This window comes from Gobio gobio (assembly GCF_949357685.1).
Source record: "Gobio gobio genome assembly, chromosome: 18".
NCBI lineage: Eukaryota > Metazoa > Chordata > Actinopteri > Cypriniformes > Gobionidae > Gobio > Gobio gobio.
The window spans coordinates 30,695,923-30,718,788 of record NC_137111.1 but is presented as its reverse complement, the minus strand read 5'-3'; the positions used below and the strand labels follow the sequence as shown (position 1 = coordinate 30,718,788).

The 22,866-nt window shown below is 35.8% G+C and overlaps 2 protein-coding genes across 2 annotated transcripts in view; both read right to left on the bottom strand.

The window, feature by feature from the left end:
- Positions 1–7,711, bottom strand: part of ret (ret proto-oncogene receptor tyrosine kinase) — a 31,410-nt gene extending 23,699 nt beyond the window's left edge. Inside the window, exon 1 of the mRNA XM_079842079.1 lies at positions 7,458–7,711. Coding sequence (XP_079698205.1) covers positions 7,458–7,521 — 64 coding nt within the window. The 5' untranslated portion in view covers positions 7,522–7,711. The remainder of the gene's footprint in view (positions 1–7,457) is intronic.
- A 5,386-nt stretch (positions 7,712–13,097) lies between these two features.
- Positions 13,098–22,866, bottom strand: part of LOC307141810 (heparan-alpha-glucosaminide N-acetyltransferase) — a gene marked incomplete at both ends in the record, with an annotated part of 31,723 nt that continues 21,954 nt past the window's right edge. Inside the window, 5 exons of the mRNA XM_079842263.1 lie at positions 13,098–13,279; positions 13,364–13,476; positions 14,969–15,039; positions 21,005–21,082; positions 22,539–22,625. Of these exons, the coding sequence (XP_079698389.1) occupies positions 13,098–13,279; positions 13,364–13,476; positions 14,969–15,039; positions 21,005–21,082; positions 22,539–22,625 (531 nt within the window). The remainder of the gene's footprint in view (positions 13,280–13,363; positions 13,477–14,968; positions 15,040–21,004; positions 21,083–22,538; positions 22,626–22,866) is intronic.

Below are 22,866 nucleotides of genomic sequence, written 5' to 3'. Positions count from 1 at the left end.
CATTTTAATAACTTATCATAGATTACACTTAACCTGATTTTAATACATTTCTTAAACAAATTGATATAAAACAAGTTACGAAAATATTGTGGTGACATATATGTCACATCGGGCTGTTAACCTTAAAACAGTGGTGACATATATATATCACATTGGGCTGTTAACCTTAAAACAGTTGGTGGAATTTTGATGTTATGTATTTGTCATATTAAGAAAAATATTAATGAGCTATTCATTTAATTAATTTAAGAATTAATTTAGCAGATTCAATAATTTTTTTAGTGTTATATATTTTCTCTATGTTTTATATAAAATCTGGGACTCAGAAAAATGTTAACAACACTGTTTAATATAACTGAAATATTGATTGGTATTGATCTGCGCATGATCTGCACCAAATGTCAGGAAATCATGCACACTTGGGAAAATGACAAAATGACATACCATGGTGGCTGACAAAATGTTACGCAACTGTTTTCAGACTCTACTAGCATCTCTACATTTCACTGACAACAATGATTCTTAAAATCAGCAAGCAGGGGATAAGTGTTGAAAGATCCGTCTATGGCTTGATATGTTTTGTTAATCATTTTTTAATAATATGCATCATTTTGATAAATGTTGTGGAAAAGAAAAGAAACAGGAAAAAAACTGCTATTTAGCAAAAAAATTATTAAATGTTTTTTTTTAAACTGAGAAATAAATGCCCAATATGACTTTTATGTAACATAAAAAATGTATCATAAACGCCCAATGTCACATATGTGTAACATTACAGATCTTTCACAAGGAGGGGTTGTATTTCAAAAACAACTGCAGAAACATGTTACAAGTGGTCCATTAAGCCGGTTTTATATGCCCCATAATTTTCCTATAAGGATACATTGGTCCGGGTTCTTATCGGTTAAAGGTGCAGTGTGTAGTATTTATGAGGATCTATTGACAGAAATGCAATATAATATACATAACTATGTTTTCAGTGGTGTATTAAGACCTTACATAATGAACCGTTATGTTTTTATTACCTTAGAATGAGCCATTTCTATCTACAATCACCATTTTGCGCCATCATGTTTCTACAGTAGCCCTAAATGGACAAACTGCTCTACGGAGCACTAGTCACTCTCTCGGAGGACAACATTTTTGTCCTGTGTCGGCCCCCGTGGCTTCTATATGTGCTTCAGAAGGGAGGGGTGAGTGGTGGGTGATTGCAATTCACAACCTCACCACTAGATGCTGCAATATGGAGACAGGTTAGACACATTAATAATTCACGCAAAAAACAAGATGCACACATTAGCCAATTTCACATGCATGAAACCAAATTCACGTGCACAAAAAACAATTCACGTGCGCAAAATAAAATTATACATCCATAAAATACATTTCACAAATGCAAAACACAATTCGTAGATTTACAATGGTGCACAAAAACTTTAGAATGTTTAACATTTACAAGTTCATCCTGCAATGTGAATGTGCAAATCGTCATTCACGTGTGAATTGCCTTGGATTTGTGTGTGTGTGTTTTTGAGATTTTCCAGGCAGCGCTCTCCTCCCACCCGGATCAGTCGTCAATTTAGCCAATCAGATTTAATCTTATCAATCGGCCAATCATAACCGCGTGAGGGCGGGCCCACCTGGGTGTTACGTCATCAGCGTTCGACCACAGTTAGAGATCATGGCTAAGCGGCAGAGCTATGTTGATCGGTTCATATCTGTGTTTACTGAAACTAAGAAGTTAGAGATCAGTTGAAGCGATAGTTTATTAACTGCTGTGTGAAAATAAACATTTATTTTAAGTATTGATGGATTCTTATGTTTACTTCATAAAGAATTATGCATATGCATACCATACACATGTAACGTTCGGCTTTTAGATTCATAAACTCCATAGAAAGCATAACAATGGTTTGAATGATGAGAGATGGTGTATATAAATAGAAGATTATGAAAAATATAATGTTTTTGGATATTTTTCACTTGGTCTTGTACTATTTCATTTAGAAAGAGCAGTCACAGCAGTGTGTTTGTACCTGCATGCCATGCACCACACATTCAACTGATGTTGATAATTTATGGAATGAAGTGCATACATTGGAGACCATGTACATTTCATCTATGCTTTGTTTTAAATTTAAGCTGCATATATATGCAGTTTTATTGTTTCAGATTTCCAAGACAGATGATGTATGAAGTTGCATAGACAACCAGTACCTTGACCATACCATTCCTACTGTAATTCTTTCAAAACACTCATGTTGCAAGCCATCCATTTTGACTGTTGTTTCAACAAGAGGCTGAAAGTCATGCATTGTTACTGTATTAATGTACACACTCAAGGAATAAAGCCCTGCTATGCACTATTAAACTTACTTGTTTTATGTCAGAATTAAAGGATTCAAAGACATTTGCTACAGTTGATGTATACGTTTTATTAATTTGAAAGTGTATTAATCGTTTGAGAATAAAACCTATATGAAATGACTTGGCCATGATTAAAGGGATAGTTCACCCAAAAATGAAAATTTTGTCCATTTAGTCACCCTCAAGTTGTTCCAAACCTGTATTAATTTCTTTGTTCTGCTGAACACAAAGGAAGATATTTGGAAGAATGTTTGTAACCAAGCAGATCTCAGTCCCCATTGACTAACATAGTAGGGAGAAAAATACTATCGTAGTCAATGGCTGCCGAGTTCTGCTTTGTTAAGCTAAAATACAACAAAACAAGCATCATTTCCTCTTCATATGGGACATCTGACTACCACAGCAGTTGCTTACATCCGTTAATATTTAATAAACTATCACTTCAACTGATCTCTAACATCTTCGTTTCAGTAAACACAGAGATGAACCGATCAACCTGCACATAGCTCTGCCGCTTAGCCATGATCTTAGCCATGATCTCTAACTGTGGTCGAACGCTGATGACGTAACACCCAGGTGGGCCCGCCCTCACGCGGTTATGATTGGCCGATTGATAACATCGATTGGTTAAAGCGTACGACTAATCCGGGTGGGAGGAGAGCGCTGCAAGGAAAGTCTCAAAAACACACACACACAAATCCAAGGCAATTCACAGGTGAATGACGATTTGCACATTCACATTACAGGATGAACTTGTAAATTTTAAACATTCTAAAGTTTTTGTGCACAGTTGTAAATCTACGAATTGTGTTTTGCATTTGTGAAATGTATTTTATGAATGTATAATTTTATTTTGCGCACGTGAATAGTTTTTTGTGCACGTGAATTTGGTTTCATGCCTGTGAAATTGGCTACACATGTGTAAATCTTGTTTTTTGTGTGAGTTATTAAAGGGTTAGTTCACCCAAAAATGAAAATTCTGTCATTAATTACTTACCCTCATGTCGTTCGACACCCGTAAGACCTCCGTTCATCTTCGGAACAGAAATGAAGATATTTTAGTTGAAATCTGATGGCTCTGAAAGGCCTCAATTGGCACAATGGTACGTTACACTCTCAAGACCCTTAAAAGGAACTAAAGACGTCGTTACAAAGTCCATCTCACTATAGTGGTTCTAAAATAACTTTATGAATCGGCGAGAATAGTTTTTGTGCGCAAAAAACCCCTAAATAACGACTTACATAGTGATGACGATTTCAAAACAAGGCATCATGAAGCTTCGAAGCGTTATGAATCAGTGAGCCGAATCATGATTCGGATCGCGTGTCAAACCGCCAAACTGCTGAAATTTGGCGATTCAAACCGCTGATTCGACTCGCTGATTCATAACGCCTCGAAGCTTCATGATGCCTTGTTTTAAAATCGTCATCACTATGTAAGTCGTTATTTAGGGTTTTTTTGCGCACAAAAACTATGCTCGCCGATTCATAAAGTTATTTTAGAACCACTGTAGTGAGATGGACTTTGTAACGACGTCTTTAGTTCCTTTTAAGGGTCTTGAGAGTGTAATGTACCATTGTGCCAATGGAGGCCTTTCAGAGCCATCAGATTTCAACTAAAATATCTTCATTTCTGTTCCGAAGATGAACGGAGGTCTTACGGGTGTCGAATGACATGAGGATAAGTAATTAATGACAGAATTTTCATTTTTGGGTGAACTAACCCTTTAACGAGACTATTCTGCTTCCATAGGCTACTGCTACAATTCACACAATGCACCTTTAAATAATATGCCTTTAAAGGCAGTTTAAAATGTTGCTAACAAGTTGAAAATAGTAAGTCATTGAACTTCCTTAAAGATTTCAAATAAATTAAATGAGATAGATTTAGCCTCTTTCTTTAAGGTACGAACAATCTGCATTGATAGTATGAAAATGAACGACCTATTTTTCCAATCATGCTGAAAGTAGTGATGACGGTGGCGAAATTGGCAGGATTTACTGGGTCTGCAATGATTGTCCTAATGCAGGGAAGGATTGTGAGGTGGTTTGAACTTGATTCCCTAATGTAACTTGTCATCGGATGGGTGATCTCCTGTGGCCTGATCGTGAAGAAATACCTCTTGGGTGAGGGTTTCGGAGGTCATAAGCCATGGCACTCCAACAGATAAAGTAACAGGGTCAAAGCTGTGTATCCACAAATCAATGCCTCACACACAATACATGGCATGGGGTCTGGACTTATTTTATGCAAACAACTAGCGTGATGGAAAGCTATGTGACTTTAGAGGTCAAAGGATATATCTGATTATCAATCACACGTATACTCTCCTTCATTAAAGAAGCTCATCGCCTTATTAGTTGTCTATTAATTTAAGCATTTTTATTTACAATATGCAGCATTTATTGATAAAAAATGGTTGTCTACCAAATATTTGGCAACTATAGCATAGCTCCTGTCTTTTGACAAATAAAGATAAAGAAAGAAATGTATGACAAGACAGTAAACTTGAGCTCTTATCAACAGCAAACAAGAGGTCGTGCATCACTATATTAGTGACACATGCAAGGACAAACTGTATAATACAGGCAAACAAACTGCATTTCAAATGTCAAACCATCAAAGCAAGTGTGGCGACACCAGACAGAGATACATGATTACATGTATCCCCAGCATGGACAAAACCCATTGCTTTTGTCATCATCCATTTTCATGGGATGGCTTGTCATAAAATAGATGAGATCCATTTTGCGGGAGGCGCTGCCAACCATCCTGTGTCTTTAATGAGGGGTTTTAAGCCTCATCTGTTATCAGAGCTGTGTACTCTATTATTTTACTGGCAGTATTTTCCTTTCGGAAGACAAACACAATGTGTTTGCCCAGAGCTAAGCACACCTGCTGCACACCTGCCCTCTGACCACCTCTCGGCTCCAGGCTTTTGTTTTTCCTCACGGCAAAGAATCAAGGTGCTTCCACGTCATCTCAAACAAAGGTTAAAAAAACAAGAGCCATTCAATAGGATGAGATCTAATCGTATTGTTCTTTACCACCTGGTGATTACCAAGATGATATTCATGTACATGTTTAAGGAAAAATCTAAAAGTTTGTGTTGAGAATGATCAATTAAAATGTAAATTTGTACTAAAAAATAAGACTAGCACATGATGAGCCACGAATGGATGGCAAATGTAAATATTAAATAAACAGACCCATACAAATTATTCTTAATATGATAATAAAATCGATTATTAATAAATACATTAATACATTCCTTAGAATATCAGCTCACATCTAAAATATGATGTATTTGTTTCTGTTATATGTGCTTGTAGTTTTCTTTGTATTTTTAGCTTTTAGCTTTGTATTTTTAGCAATCGCCTTTTTTATTATAATTCTATGTAGTAATATGATAATCAAAAAGCACAATGAAGTATGTAATGCACCTTGCATGACAACATGCACATCACCTTTAAAAAATTAAACTGTTTCCAACAGACCTTGATATTGCTGAGTTTACATCTATTTTAGGAAAATTTTGTGTTTGATTTTATAATTCCTGGTAGTTTACTGGACGAATGAATACTTGATGAGTCAACAGGACCATTAAAATTCAATTTCCCATTATCATTTAGACTGAGAGATTCGGTTGCATCTTTGGTTGTTTTCTTACTTTGGACTCTTTAAGTGATTCAGTCATCACCACTATTGGGCTAAAACAAATGCAACACTTTTGCATTCACACACTGCCAAATGTCTTCCGAATGACCAGAATAGCTGTGAAACCTTTGCTATGTTTCACTTTTGTCAGTATTCAGGCTGTTGCGATGTGACCGTTCCTTTTTAATGCAACAGGCCACAGGATCTATTCAGGAACGTGTTCAACTCTAGTTAACTCCAGTTATTTTGAGAGAGGTGTGTTAGTACAGTTGGGCAGAGAGGTTTTAAATGGGATTATAATATAATGACGTATATAGAGACATGCGTATTCCTTGCACGGACCATGTGGCACATTAGGGTCGCACATATTTTGGCTTCAGCTCCAGATTGCCTTTATGAAACTGTCTGGTAAATCTCTCCAGTACCATTCAGTAGCCCGTGTGTTGGGGGCAGATGCAGACCCCCTGCATATACCGATGAATTCTGTATTTTCTGTTGTTTGTATAGCCAACAGAGAAAATAGGATGCAAAATTAAACTAAATGTAAGATAATAAGTCATTTGATTTAAAAAAAAAAAAAAAAAAAGTATAATACATTTTAAAATGATATTAAAAGTAGTGACAAAACTGTGAAATACATTACTTTGCTCTTCAAATCCATCATTTCCAGGAAGCAAACTTTTGATGATTTTAGATTTTCATACAGTTTTCGATAAGTAAACAGAATAAACAGAGTCAAAAACATCCTTGAGAAAACCGAAAACGATCAAGAGAACACATTTTTCAAAGGTTCTGCTTAGCTTACTGTTTTTTAAGATTTATAGATTTACTTGTATAAATAAATTTAATATACACTCTATATTTAATGACATTTAATGATCCAAAGGAAAAGCATGCAGCAATAGAGCTTATGTTATGATATCGTTGCGTTGTCTCAAAAACTAGTGAACAACCTTTCTACACCCTAATTTTTCTCAGGACCTTGGTTTCAGCAAAGAACCCTCTTCTTAACAATTGACACTATCTAGGGTTCTTTGGAGATTAAAAGAAGTAGCCTACGTGGTCACATAACAGGTTCTTCAGATCTGTGGATCAAGGAGGACTAAAGAACAAGGGAATAAAAATGTCTTTGAGGGACTTGGTTCGTTGGAGTCATCTGAGATGCTACAGACACAGTCTAGGTAGGCTGCTCACTAGATTTTGACACAGCCTCTGTGTTGTCACTGGTTTCTAAAGGATGTACAGAAGAGACGACAATTCTATTTAAGTTGAAATACGACAAGTGTAGGCTACAGCTGAAGTACTGCCTCTAAACAGTAGCATAATTCACCAATTCTAGCTCTTAACACAGTTGTTTATCCCACACAAAGAGGGCTAGATATCGTACACTTCGCGCGAGGTGACATCAGACTGTTATGGAGTAAACCATTACCTTCAGATAGGAGAAGCAGGAGCACAGCGATGTCTCCCCAAACGATTCCACGCGTAGTTCCCATACTTGTCAATCATAAGTGTAATTTCACAATGACCAGGCAAAAGTATTTTGTTTCCCAAAACAGAACTTAACAGTTTTTATGATTCGCGCGAAGGAGCCACAAAAGTCCTTATCGTGAGTGTCCCATTGACGGGTGACTGCAGCGCGAGCTGCTGGACCGTCAGCGCGCGCGCACACATGCACACACACACACACACACACACACACACACACACACACACAGAGCGCAGCAGGGGGAGGTTCACATCACATCCAGCCAATTTCCTCAGATGTGTGTTTCCGTCCTGAATCACATCGGCGGCTGTCCATGAGTCAAATAGTTCCCTAATGAATTAAAACTACATTTTGGGGACATTCAAATAATGTGCGTGGGTAAATTACTTTTTGGTTTCCCATGTTATGCATTAGGCTATTAATTATTGATATTGATTTTTATAAACACACTCATTTTCCAGCGTAGACAACCCACGCAGTAAATAACTGTAAATAAAAAGTATAAAATCATTAAAGAGATAGATACATTTTCATTTATCTGCGTTACAAGAGGGGAACACAAGGGGAAATTGCCTTAAAGGTTATTATCTCAGTGATTATAAGGTTTTCAATTACATACATTCAAATTTTTGACAGTAATAATTATCTCTGCTGGTCTCTCTCTCTCGCGCTCTCTCTCTCTCTCTCTCTCTCTCTCTCTCTCTCTCTCTCTCTCTCTCTTCAATACAAGTGTCAAGGTCGGGTAAGTTGTCACGTGTTTTAATATTTTTGCTGCTCATGAACTGTATTGTTTCACAGTTTTAGGATTTTTGTCTGCTGTTTTTGCTTAAAAAATGTCTCACAGTATAAATGTATGTTACAAACTGATAAACATATCTTTTTTTCCTGGTCAAAAACAGTGGGCATTAGCTTTTTGTATCCAAGACTTTAAGGAATGTGTTGATAGTGACTTTTAATAATGATTTCTTTTTGTGTATGACAACTAGCCCCACTCCTACTCTATTTACTATCCTAAAAACTGTTTAAAAACATGCGCTATGAAGAGAACAGGTCAAACGCTATGTCAAACAGAAGTGCAGAGCAAAAGTATGAGCGAAATGTGATTTGTCAAACTAATTCACAATCAAATAAATAAATTAAAGTAAATAAAATACCCTAGCAGGAACATTTTATTTGCTTCACAAAACAGTGTTTAATAAAAATCAGGTGCACAGGCACAATAATCAACAAACAGGACAAACCACACCCAAAAGCCTATCGTTCCTCACATCCTCTGAAATGTTCTAGAGAATTTAACACTGTTGGTAAAGACCAATATTTAAGAGGGCCGAGTAGAAGATGGTGTCGGCCCGTTTTGGCCCTGACGTCTGGCAGTGTCTAGGACCAGTCTATGTGTGTGCTGGGGTGCTTTTGGACCAGCTGACTGCTTAGCTCTCTGTGAAGAGGGGTAAGCATGATGCATTACTCTGCCTCTAGGGCAACCCACCAGTGCATCACAGGGCAATCACTCCAATCAACGTCTGCCCTGATGGATGCCAAATGAAACTATAGTGGAGACCTCAAATTAAGCATACATAAGAGAAAGAGGGCAACCAAAGATGCTTAGGTTTGGTAACAAAATAAATTCTCTGTTGCTTTGGATCAAAAATAATTATTGAGGTATTTTACATTCATAATAGCCTCCAATTCGGGTATTATGGAAATAGCACAAATGTGTGTTCCATTTATAAAAATATACAAGCAGAGCCAACTACCAGACAGTGCACTTTTTATTAGATAAAAAAAAAAAAAAAAAATATATATATATATATATATATATAACACAATACAACACAACTAATTAATTATAATAATTAATTAATTAAAAATAACTAATTTAATTAATTACAACTTTAATTAGATATAATAAATATTTATTATTACACTATTCGTTGTTTATTAGGCCCTAAATATTTTATTTAAGTAATTAGTTTATAATTGTCTAACAGAGTTAAATGAATTTATTGACCGTATAGAATTGGAATTGTGCTATTATATCATACAACAATAATACACAACATGGCCCATAAAAAATACAAAGAGCACAAAGGTGTTGACTTTCCAGCTCCAGCTTTTTGTTCAGATGTTGTGCCGTATAAACATTTCACTTACTCTGCATATTAGCCACAGGATGGTTTTATTTACATAGCGGCATGTAGGCTCATAACCATATACATGATGCAGATTAAAAAAAAGCTCAGGTTACTCTAAACCAGACACACAGTGGTATTTTCAGACATATGGTCAATGTAAATCAATATAAATAGGCAATGCATAGGCAGATTCATGACATATACCTCCGCACAAGTTCTTTTTGAATGTGGTTACTTGACAAGATCATTTTCAGATGAAAGCTTGTCTTATAGTAGATAAGATCACAGTTTTTACTGTCAGATTCTGTCAAACAGATTCTCATTGCACAAATAGACAATAGGAGAGCATTGTTTACATCAAACACGGTGGAGCTATTCTCAGTGGTATTTTGCTAATATTGCTTTGCATCTATATGCCTTGCATTAAATAATAATGATGATAAGTACTTGATTAATAAAATATTGATTCAAAAAGTGCTTACTGTTGTAGATAAAGCAATAGTCCTTAAAACAAGTCCATATTCCCACTGGGACATGGAGTAGCACAACACTAGTCATTAGTCCATTCCCAAATTCAGTTGACCAGTTTGCTTCACTCATAGGCTCTACTTAGTTTAAATGGGTAATATGATCCTCAAAATGAAAAGCTTTCTCATTAACTAACAGAGAGAAAGGAGTTCAATTGAATTTCATGCAGAGTGAACAGGTTCACATGTTTCAACCACTTCTGTACATCATAAATATCCTACAAATTCAGAGCTCTGGTGCACTAGATTGATGATATAATAACTATATATTGTATAAACTGTACATTATATATAACATAGGTAAGCCTGTTTGTTTACAAGCTTCTGCACAAGTCGTTTATAAGTGAGAGGTGCAGCACAGAGCCATTTCTGAGAAATCACATAATCTTTGCATCCTGACAGCATCTCTACTGACCACTTACAGCCATATTTGGTGATACTCTTCAAACCTCTGATATTATATTATGAATATATTATAGTATCAATTTGTTTTTGTTGATCAGTGGTTCTGAACAGGTCGGTTATGACTCAAAAAAGTGTTGCAAGTCTGTTTGAAAGTAAAAGAAAATTATAACTAACCAAATTATGCATAAGATAGCAAAATAAATACACTTATCACACTTTTAAAAAGAGTAAACACTCCCTATATATTTTGCTGTTGACGTCAAGGGCCATATGTCCAATCAAACTCTACAGTGTTTAGGTTCAAATCTATCTGGAATTTCACAGGAGTTCACTGAATTACACAATGACCTCAAAGTCAAACACCATGAACAAAACTTGTAAGTTCTAATAAATAATAAAATCTTATAATACATTTTTAATTTACAAGTCTATCCCCCGGTATCACAGACAATGCTTAAGCATAGTCCCAGACTAAAATGCATGTTTGAGCTGTTTTAACTGAAAGCAACTTAAAATACGTCAGTGCCATTGTTTTGTCTCAAGATGCGCACCAGTAATGTCTTTTTCCCCTAAGCATGTTTATAAAAGCCACTTAAATGCCCTAATTAAACAAAAGCCTAATCAGTTTAATCTAAACCCTGGCCTAAATTTGGGAAATATCTGCACTAACAAAAAAAAATATTAGTGCTGTCAGCATCCAAAATAAAAGTTTGCGTTTATGTAAAATATATGTGTGTACTGTGTATAATTATTATGTATAAATGCACACATACATGCACACACATACACATACATGCAGTGATGCCAGTAACTCTAATCTGACTACTTTTTACTTTTTAATCTAACGCGTTACTATTTCCAAACCAGTTATCAGATTAAAGTCACTGTGCATTACTATAATATTTGTCAATTTCCTTAGTAAAAATATATATTTTTGTTTTCTTCTTGCGTCACGGGGAGAGTATTTATATTAGGTGAAGTCAAGAAAGACTGTCTTTATTACATTTTTTTTTTTTTTTCAGGAAATATTTTATAATTTCAACTTAAAATGTCAGGAGATACATGGTTGACGTTACTGTTAAAAATGCACTTCCAATAAAGTGAGTGTTGGCAAAAACGGTTGTCATTTTTATGTTGAGGCGACAGGGGTGTTGTCGGCAGCTGCTCAATGTAACAAATAAAGTAACTTGTAATCTAATTTAGTTACTTTTAAAATCAAGTAATCTGTAAAGTAACTAGGTTACTTTTTAAAGGAGTATTCAGTATTCTTTTTCAAAGTAACTGTGGCAACACTGCATACATGTATATATTTAAGAAATATTTGCACGTATATACTGTATATATATATATGATATAAATACACATATTTTATATATAAATATATTTTAATTAAATATATACATGGATGTATGTGCATTTATATACATAATAATTATACACAGTACACACATATATTATGTAAGAACACTTATTTTGGATGCGATTAATCACGATTAATCGATTTGACGGCACTAAAAAATGTATATATATAAACAGTACCTGTTTAGTAACAGACGGGTATGTTAGTAAAGATAGGGACTGAACCAATCATTAAGAAGTAAACAAGAGATAGTGTCTTCTAAGGATGGGACACTGCTCAAGTTAATGGGTGTCTGAGACAGCAGGTTAACATCTAAAGATATATTACAAATAAATATAATTTAATATATCATCATTTACTTAACCCTCATGTCACTCCAAACCTGTTTTTTGGAAAGTTTCTACCACAGGGTCCTATAAACCAATATTGGGTCAGGATCTTAAAGCAAACCACTGCTGCAGAGCATGCAAATAAGTGCAGTTGTGACTTTATTCAATCTCATGAATACAACTTGACAGACACACATCAGGGTTTTTTGCGATACATGATAATTTCCGTATTCCGTATATCTGATGGTGCAATTTCCCAGATTTTGCATTAGTGTGAGCAAAAGTGCTGGCCCCAGAAACACTCCTCAGTGAGCCGTCCAGCTTGACCCCTATTAAAGGGCTGTCAGTTGAAGAGCAGATGGTACCCACTCTCTGTCTCACAGCAGCAAGGGGGGGTGGCCATGGCAACCGATATATAATGGCTACCCCTCAAGTGGCGGAATCGCTTGTTCTAATTTGTTAAGTACCACTTCAGCGAATTTGATTTAATCACTACGTTCAGGTCTTAACACAACTGACATCAAATAAAACATTGCAGGTGTCCATGGAAGACAGTAAATCTGATCCCCTGGTCTTAGTTCTTATGCCTATTAACTAATTGAACACATGGAATACACCAAATTCAGACACTCACCACTCACAAATATAAAAATATAAATGGATCCAAGATGGTCCTGTTTAATGTACACCAAATAGTACCATGCATAACATTAAATACCAAAACATCACTTATTTAATAATTTAATTGAATAATTAAGACTTTATTTGATCCTCCAACTTAAACTAAAGAGAAATCAATTGACTTGTATGAGACAAAATCCTCAGAAGCATCAGATTTTAAGAAAGAATTTTTTGCGGTAGAGCAAGTAGGCAATGAAGACCCAAAGTGCGGTACCCCACAGGTTCTGGAAAAGCTTTTCCCAGTGACTGTCCTGGAAACGCATCTCCCAGCTGAAGGGAAAGTAAAAGCCCAGCAGAGAGTGGCCAACATAGACAAATATGGAGTTCATCCCTATAAAAAGAAAAAATGCACCGTAAGCTTTTCTGGATTGGATTGGCTTATAAAACGATGCTTTAAACAAGTAAATTCTCGCACCAGGATAAATGAAAGGTTGGCCGCCCCACCATTCCTTAACGTCCACAATAATATACATCACACCCAGCAGCAAAAAGGACAAGCAGCCCATGCAGGTCACAAATGACAGGGACCTGAAGACAGAAAGACAGAAAATCTGCGTTGTACGATCTGAGCCCTTTATTAAGACAGAAATGTAAGCAGACACATATCCTTAAGTCCACAAATAAGCTCTGAAAGATATGCATAAAGGACTAGAGGTGCATTGCGCTATTGAAAAACCTCTGCCAAACTTTTCTTGTAACAACGAGGACAACACAGTGCAGAACTGGGGACTAAATAATGGATGGACGCATAGTAGTTTCTGTGCTTAGAGTAAGCCAATAAGAAACATAAGCATCCAAAGTGAAGCTTTGGCACCTGCTCAGTACAACCATGTCAATAAGTCATGTGTCTTCTGTGTTCCTAAGTGCCAGGATGCTCGATGGAATTTTATCTAATGTAAAATGGCTGCATCCCAGAGCATCGTTTATGTCAGCTGAAGTCGAGCCAAAAAATACTCTCGGCTGGGAGTTAATTACTTTTAGGGATGAAGACAGACATACTCAGGGGCTCAATAAGCTGGTATGATGGACTGTACATAAAAAATTCAAGCAGGTATATGACTGAACTCAAACAGGTACAGTAGAGCAGGGTCACACAGACAGAGCACATCCAGCAAAGGCAAGATGAGGTCAAATTTAATGTAAAAACCATAACGCAAGTCTCATATGCAAAAAAAATCAACAGTATTGCCTGGTTTCCTTGAAACATCCTTAAAACAGTGTAATTGTTAACTAAAACTATTAAGAAAATTCTTAATTGAAATAAAGGTGAAATAAAAATATAAATATATTTAAAAATGTAAAAGGCAACTAACTGAAGTATTACAATTACTAAAACTGAAATAAAAAATTGAAATATTGAAAAAATACTAATAAAATGACTCACGCACTTAAGCCCAAATGCAAAAGAAAAACTAATACATAAATAAAAACAATACTATAATGTATATAAATAATACTAAAATAAAACTGCCTTAAAAATATATATATTTTTTTACATTTATTTTAAAATTATTTCAGTAATTATTTTCCCCAGAGGCAACAGTTTTTGCTTTAAGCTTTACAAATTCTCTCTCTTTTTTTGTTGCAAACACTTTCAAATAGATCAACAATGGTACGAATGTGTTTTGAACATTTCTGTTACATGCCGTTATTTATTCTGAGGTGTTAGATGACAAATTATTTAATGTGCACCGGCCTGAAGATGTAGGGCTGACCTCATCCTGCTCAATTTCACAACAGGCGGATGAGATAAGCCAGATTGTGGCAAGATATATGGTTGGGAAAATAAAACTGCTCACTCTCTCTTGGCTGTAAAGAAGAGTGATCTAGTTGGACAGTGGATGTATCACCCGCCGTGTCTCACTCCTGTGCCAGTGAGGGTGATTATTTACAGGACGTTCTGTCGTTAGAGGTAAGTAAACGCGTGTTTTAGCAGCCGCTGATTTGTGCCTGCTGGAGTCTCATCCCTTCTTTTGTGGATGGAGAAGTGGCTGGATTTAGAGGGTCAGGAAGCACTTACCAAAGGTTTTTATTGACAGGTATAAATCCTTCGTCTCTTGTGCACTTAGAAAGGATGGCTGCAGAGATTCCCTGAGGATCAGAATAAAACAGATTTCAAATCAATGCGAACCTGTAAAGCAAGCATTATCAGACAACCCAAATGCAGCACCGCCATGAAGAATCAAGCAAATTAGCTGACACTCCCGGGAGGTGAAGCCCCTCAAACTAACACACCAAAAACACAGATCCATCTCGTCATACCTACCGCAGAACTCGCAGTCTCTTCACGTTTTACATTTCTTTAAATTGCCTTATATTCCCAGTTCTAACCCTTAAAATCATCTGAAAAGGTAAAAGATGTTCTTTCTCAGTATTTTTGTCTTGTTTTCCAGTTCAAATATCTCAACTGTATCAAAATATCAAATCTCTTAACTGTCACCGCCCCGCTGGCGGGACACCTGGCACTCTTTTTTTGATCGGCTTTTTTTCGTATCATATATTTTAGTAATTATCATAAATTAGGTATCATTCGAAAGCTTACGAACTCAAAATTCATCCTGTTACCATGGAAATGGTACTTTAAATTCTTCTAGCGGGCTCCTCCCCCTAGTGGGCGGTGTCATGTTTCACATTACAACGTTTATTTTAACTACTTTATAATCAAAATCTTTTCTAATCTTGACAAAACACATATCGTCGGAAAGGTCTGAGTCTCAACGTGCCATATTTGGTGACTGTTTTGTGATGGAAGGGACATTTGGACAGAAATTTACAGGAAAAATGCATAAAAAAACAATCAATGGAATTTCAATGACACCCGGTGGCTTTTTTTGGTATAGCGCCTAAACAAAATCTCATGGGAACTTCAATTTTTGTGATATCAACTTCAAATTTGGAACACAACTTGGTTAGACATATAGCTTTGATTTTATAGTCATTTTAGATTAAAACATTTTTGTAAAATATATATTTTATATAAAATCAAAAATATTTTTATTTACAGTTAATTTAAACTTTCATAACTTTTTCATACTTTCATATTTTGAATTGCTTTCACTTCAGCAATAATCTGTCGAGTGTGTCAGCATTCTTGAATTACAGCCCTTTAAGTTTGGATAGTGCATTTTCATGTGTATGTTCAAAAAGGGGGGTGACGTTTAAGGGGTAAAAGCAAGATATTGACTTGAGAAGCAAAATTACAAGATATCAGGTTGTGATTTCTGAAAAAAACTATATCAAAATTAAGTGACAATGCTTAAAACAAGAAAAAATATATGCCTATGGTGTAAGAAAAGGCATAAAGTAATTTAATTTTGATACATTTTACAGAAAAAAAAAAGTATTTTTTCTTCTCAAGTCAAATAATCTTGATTTTTTTTAATTATTTATATTGGAAAACAAGACAAAAGTACTTTTTTTTTTTTTTGCAGTGAAAGTATCATTGTTAAAACAGGCTCATTTAAAGAAAATCTTGTGATTTTGTGAGGATAGACAGTTCTGCATCCAAACCTGCTTGTTAGGAGGATATCCATCATTTGTATAGATGACAGAATCAATGGTGTGGAAATAGCCTGGCTGGCTCTAGATTGAGTCTCCAGGCTATGCAGGCAGGATGTGGGACAATCATTGCTATGTGGGCCAATCGCTCAATTTCAATCTCAAACTACAGAGTTGTGATCGTTGAACTTTAATTAAATCAGGGGCCTTGTTTATCGGGACGCCGAAGCACAAACGGCTTCAAATCATCCCACAATCTGACAAAGGAGTCATGCAAACTGCGACAAGACCCCTCTCCCCATAGACGCGCACCGTTTTATGACTGTGGAGTGTGGATGTGGTGGGAGGTCATTTTTGTTTAACCAGGATAACGTGAATGTGAAGAGCACATTAACAGCACAAGAGGCTGTTCGAGATGTGCTGCTTAAAACATTCTCAGACCTCAGGGCCCTCCAGAGATGTCAATGATAATTGATTGTTTTGCTTGTGTTATGAGATGCGTGGTGTTTATCGTGAAGCATGAAGCCTGTAACGGTCTTGTTGGTCGCCTGGATCCTTAGTTATATGTTCTGTGGTTCAATCCACAATCTATATTTTCACTGACGTCAGAGTAGGGATGAAGCTGAAGTTGAGAGGAAAAATAGTAAATCATTTAAACAGACACTTAACAGCATATACAAATAAGGACTCTTTCCCAACAGCTAAGCTTGCTATTCTATATATCTTGAAAAACATGATCATTTATCACAAAATAAATAGAAAAATATATTTAAATATTATGCCTGTGCTATATTATACGCAAACCATCTTTGTGTTGCACAATCAGAGGCTGAGGCAGTGTGTGAACAGAGGTGGCATAATTTTTTGCCTTTGGCTAGTTTATTTTATCATGCTGCGCCTCTAGGTAAAGTGAAATAGATCTCTGTTCATTTATTTCAGCACCTCGAGCAGTGTGGCCCCATAATGCTGGCCAATATGATTCAACATACAGCTATAATGGCCCGATTTGTCATAGGGCTTGGGAATAATGAAATTTAAAATACTGGGATCAGGCATCTGCGCACTGTGGATCTGGGTTCACAACAAGAACACTATCACAATATACTTCACTGTGAGAAGAAGGGATGTGTGAATACTAGGGTACATACTAAATAAAATGTATATGAAAAATAATATCCTTCAAATACAATATGCAAATAAAAGAACAAAGATAAAAGTTGGGTTAAGAATATAAATATATAAAGCATAGCACATAAAGCAAATGTTTCAAATCAAAATGACTGTTTTCAAACGGGTTTCCCAAACAACTCCCTCCAGCTCTCATTAGTCGGATTAACAGAATCGCCCCGCTCTCAATTCACACCATTGTATGAGCCAGTGCTGCTGTTGGGCAAGTCAAACAAACAGAGCAATGTTTTGAAAGTGCCAAAGTGTTTATACTTTTCTGGAAAGTTAACCTACAAATGGCTTACATAGTTGTCTTAATATATTAAACTCGGAAAAAGCATTTTAACATCATAATTACATAGACATTAATGTAGTGAAGGATATACTGCTCAAAAGTTTACACACCCCTTGCAGAATCTGTGAAAAATAAGAGGGACCATACAAAAATGCATGTTACTTTTATTTAGTACATTTTAGATAAAAGATGTTTACATATACCCTTGTACCCTTGATTCTAAATACTGTTGTTACACTGTCAAATATTATTTAAAAAGTAAGTTACCTGGTTGCCTTAAAATTTTGAGTTCAATGAAATAAAAAATTTGAGTTAATACAATGAACATTTTTGAGAATCGACAACATCACCCTTTATTCAAATATTATTAAAAGAGTTTGTAAGCATATTGCGTAATTGTGTTTTATGTGAAACGTGCCAAATTATGCTATTTTCATGATTTATCACATTTTTTTTTAATTTATGTGGTTCAGATACAATAATATTTTGAGTTTCTATTTATTAAACCAATTTCCTTTATTGTATTAACTCAAATTTTTAATTTCAATGAACAAAAAATTAAGGCAAATACACAATATTTTAATAAACACACAATATTTGTTTACAGTGTACCTGGATAATCCACAACTGTTTTTTTGTTTTGTGATGGTTGTTCATAAGTACCGTGTTTGTCCTGAGCAGTTCTTGCCCAACGATCTTCAGAAAAATCCTCCAGGTCTTGCAAATTGTTCAGTTTTCCAGCATATTTTGCATATTTGAACCCTTTCCAGCAGTGACTGTCTGATGCGCCGTGCTTAATGCACCGTGTTTCCTTCTGGAGCATCAGTGAATGTTTGAACCTTTTTTAATAGTTATGTTTAAGTCCCTCAATTGTCTTCAGTGTGAAAAGATGGATCTCAAAATCACAAAGTCCCTGCTGGAAAGGGTTCAAATATGCAAAAGATGCTAGAAAACTGAAAACTTTTGAACAGGGTAATTTTTATAAATTCAGCTATTTATTTTTGTCTTGTGGACTATATGTAAAGATCTTATGTAAAATATTTTATTCAGGACAGTACTAAATACAATAAATTACTTGCATTTTGTACGATCACTCTTTAAATTATGTTAAATTATTCACATTTAAACAGATTCTGCAAGGGGTGCGTAAACTTTTGAGCAAGACTGTATATATCTTGGCATGAAGAGAGAGTCTTGTGAGAAAATGAACAGGACATTGCGTCAGCTTTCTAGAGGTGCTTAGGGTAACATTTGTCTGTCATAATTTAATGAACTGGATTCATAAAACAGATGTCGTATGAAAGGAACATTTAGAGAAATGTGGACTCATAAAAGGCCCATCTTCAAATATTTAGTCCTTAGTAAGTAAAAACAAATGAGATGCAAGCTTTGATAAGCTGCAACATTCTGCTCATATTAAAGCCATTGCTGAGAAATGCAGGTCATTTGCCCCCGTCATCCACAGCTTTATGTCTTGAGTTTGCCAGACAAACCCCCTCCATCAACACCTGTTGTCTCTAGAGAGGGCATTCCAGCAGCTCTGCCTCCAGAAGTCCAAAACAAAACACAGCAGCAAGGTCTTTCATGGAAAAGAATCCTGCAAACTCCCTTTTTGTGATCCTATGATCACCATATGCTGCATTGTGCAGAAACACGATTCTCCCTTAATAACCTTGAATAAATGGCTACACAATTCGCTTTAGATTAAACACGCCATATAACTCGAGCTTGCTTAACTTGTCATGCTCATTACAACTAGAAAAATACGGAGTGGGGATGTAGAGAGGGTAAATTCACCCCACATGGCGCAGTCAAAAAGCTTTTCTGCAAGGGAAGGGCAGCAGTTGAACAGTGACCTGTGCTGCTTTATTTGCCCCTGAAAAACATTTCTAGTAGCACATGGCTATTTCCCCTGAGACGGGGGTTTAAACATCCTTATGCACTTCCCACCCAGCCCAGCTTCTGCTCCTTTTGTCTGTGGGACCACCCAAATGGAGCACTTAACCCCGCAAATCTGACAGCCTTTCACTATCGTCATCTCAATCTAAGATCTAATCACTTTTTTGTTTCACCAGTGCAAATCTCAGCGCCAACCAAGCAGAGGTCACAGTTTAGTTTAACTGAGATTGACTTTACATGTTTGGGGTCCCAGAGACAATGGCGATGTGTAAAAATATTTTTTTTTTAAATTACATCATTTTCCCTGAGACCCCAAACATCATACATTATACACTTAAAATTTGAGGTCAGTAAAATTTTTCTTTTTCTTTTTTTTAATTAATACTTTTATTCAGCATTTAATTAATTAAAAGTGACAGCAAAGACATTTATAATGTTATTATAACGTAAATAAATGCTTTCTAACTTTCTATTCATCAAAGAATCTTGGTTTCCACAAAAATATTAAGCAGCACAACTGTTAATACAATATTTATAATAAGAAGAAATTCTTAAGTATCAAATCAGCATATTATAATGATTTATGAAGGATCATGTGATACTGAAGACAGCTGAACTTTGCCGTGACAGGAATAAATTATATTTTAAAATATATTATAATAGAATATAATCTGCTTTTTTAAATTTGTAATACTATATCAGAATATTAGTGTTTTTTTAAGATATCGTTTAATCAAATAACTGCAGCCTTGGTGAGCATTACAGACTTCTTTCATAAATATGGAGTAAAAAAAAAAAAAAACCTTCCTAACCCCAAATTTTTCATGCAGGACATCTAAAGTCTGTTATCAGATAAAACATTTTTTTCATAAGATTAGAAAAAGTCATTAAGTATAAACATGATTCCTTAATGCTTAAGTTATTAAACATGATATAAAACCAGGAACCAGTTGAAATTAATATGCAATAATAAACAGACATTCATGAGCCGAACAAGCCATCCGGTTCAGTCCCGGGAGGGGTGTGATAGCAATCTCTGCCTCGGAATTCATTCAGTGCATATATACACATATCATATAACATCCACCTATTTCATAAACTGTCTACAACTACAAGCAATATAACACTCTGCTGCACTGCACAGTTATTGCTGTTGAAATCTGCTTTTTTAAACTTTTTTTAAGTGTATACACGTACCAGGATAAGGGCCCAAATCAGGAATCGTGTCAGGATATCTTTAGTCATTTTACGATAAAACAGAAGAATCTTTCCAGCCTGTGGAGACAAAAACAAAGATTATTTTCAGTGTTAGATTAAATACTTGAACATAAGATTTTTTTGTATATCAAAAATATGTGTATTAGGCTTGCACTTTAAGCCAAATGGGTCATAATCCTCTAAGTGAACTAAAATAATTAAAAGCAAATAGACTGCTGGACAATAATGCTTATTATACGTCATACTACTGCTATTATGTTCAGACAGAGAGAGAGGATGTGAGCGCTGGTTGTGGCCCTGAAAAAGAGCTCAAGTTTCAACGCTCCCTGCGCAGCCATGCACGGCTGTGAAGTTGGCCGCGCTCACTGATTAATTCGGTGATGACGAATGAGCCTCAGCCGAGGACGCTGGAGCGGACGGACACAGACGGAGAGGCCGACACCTGCCGTGTTCTCAAAGACATGTTGATTGACGGGCTTGGCGCTAACTGTTTTTTGCCTCCGCCCACAGGGATTTCAGCAATGCAACTGAGTTTGCACGCCTAGTTCTCACCGGTCACCGGGGCACTGTCATCATCAAAGGGTGAGAAACTTTTCTGACCTTTGCCAGAGACGCACACATCTGTCCACAACAGCAAGGACCACTGAGATAGAACAGCTGTTTCTCTAAGAGTGTTGCCAGCATAACCAGTTCAATATTATAGATTTGTCATTGTTAGTTGAACTAAAAGTGAAATTCATCAATGAGTCGAGAAGAGAACATGCTGAACAAACCAATGATCTATAGTCTGTCAAATGTTCGGCTTTGGATTAGGTTCGGGTTTTCCCTCTCATTTGTCACTGGATCAATTTTGTTTGGTTGTCTTTGGTGCATGTCCTGCAATAAATACATTTATTTTTATGTATTTATTTGTAACAATTTTTGACTTATACAGCTAGATCTAAGCCTTCAATTGGGTCAATAATCCAAGAGTGTTGCTGTTTTGTTTGTATCACTCCAATTGTCTGTTTTCGGCATTGCAGACAAGCTGTTAGGTTGCATTTGGAACTATTCTTTTTTACTATTTAGCCAAACTAAACAAAATAACTGTCCATATTGTACCTAAAATGCAAATTACTCAATATTAATTTCTTGTTTATAGAACTATTCTTGTTTATAGAAATATCGCAATTGCTCTCTTAAAATTTGCTTGATTACTACACTCAAAAAAAAAAAAGGTTCTATATGGCACCAAAAATGGTTCTTGGCTCGTAATCATAGGGGAACCTTTTTTAGTGCTATATAGCACCAATTTTGGTGCTTCGGTGGTTCTTCAGCGGTTCTTCAGAGGTTCTTCACCGGTTATTTGACTAAGGTGCTATATAGCACCTCTGAAGAACCGCTGAAGAACCACTGAAGCACCAAAATTGGTGCTATATAGCACTAAAAAAGGTTCCCCTATGATTACGAGCCAAGAACCATTTTTGGTGCCATGTAGAACCTTTTTTTTTTTTGAGTGTATATATTCAATTACCTGCATGCCAAAGAATCCCATGACTATGGAATTAATTGTACCCAGAACACCCTCTGGATCAAAGGGCTCAGTTGTATGATACAAGACCTAAAACAGAGAAAGTTGTGAATGAAGCAAAAGAGTACCTGAGAACAGAATTTATACAAAATACACGTATTGTAATCCCAACAATACCAATATAAATGCCATTTTAATCATTATAACTAGAGCTGTCCTTCCACTTAGCTGGTCATTATCGCTAAATAACCCCACGTAAATCTTACTACATGACTACTCATTAAGTTTGTCAATAAATGGACATATTGATTTGCAAAACCATGGAGTGATA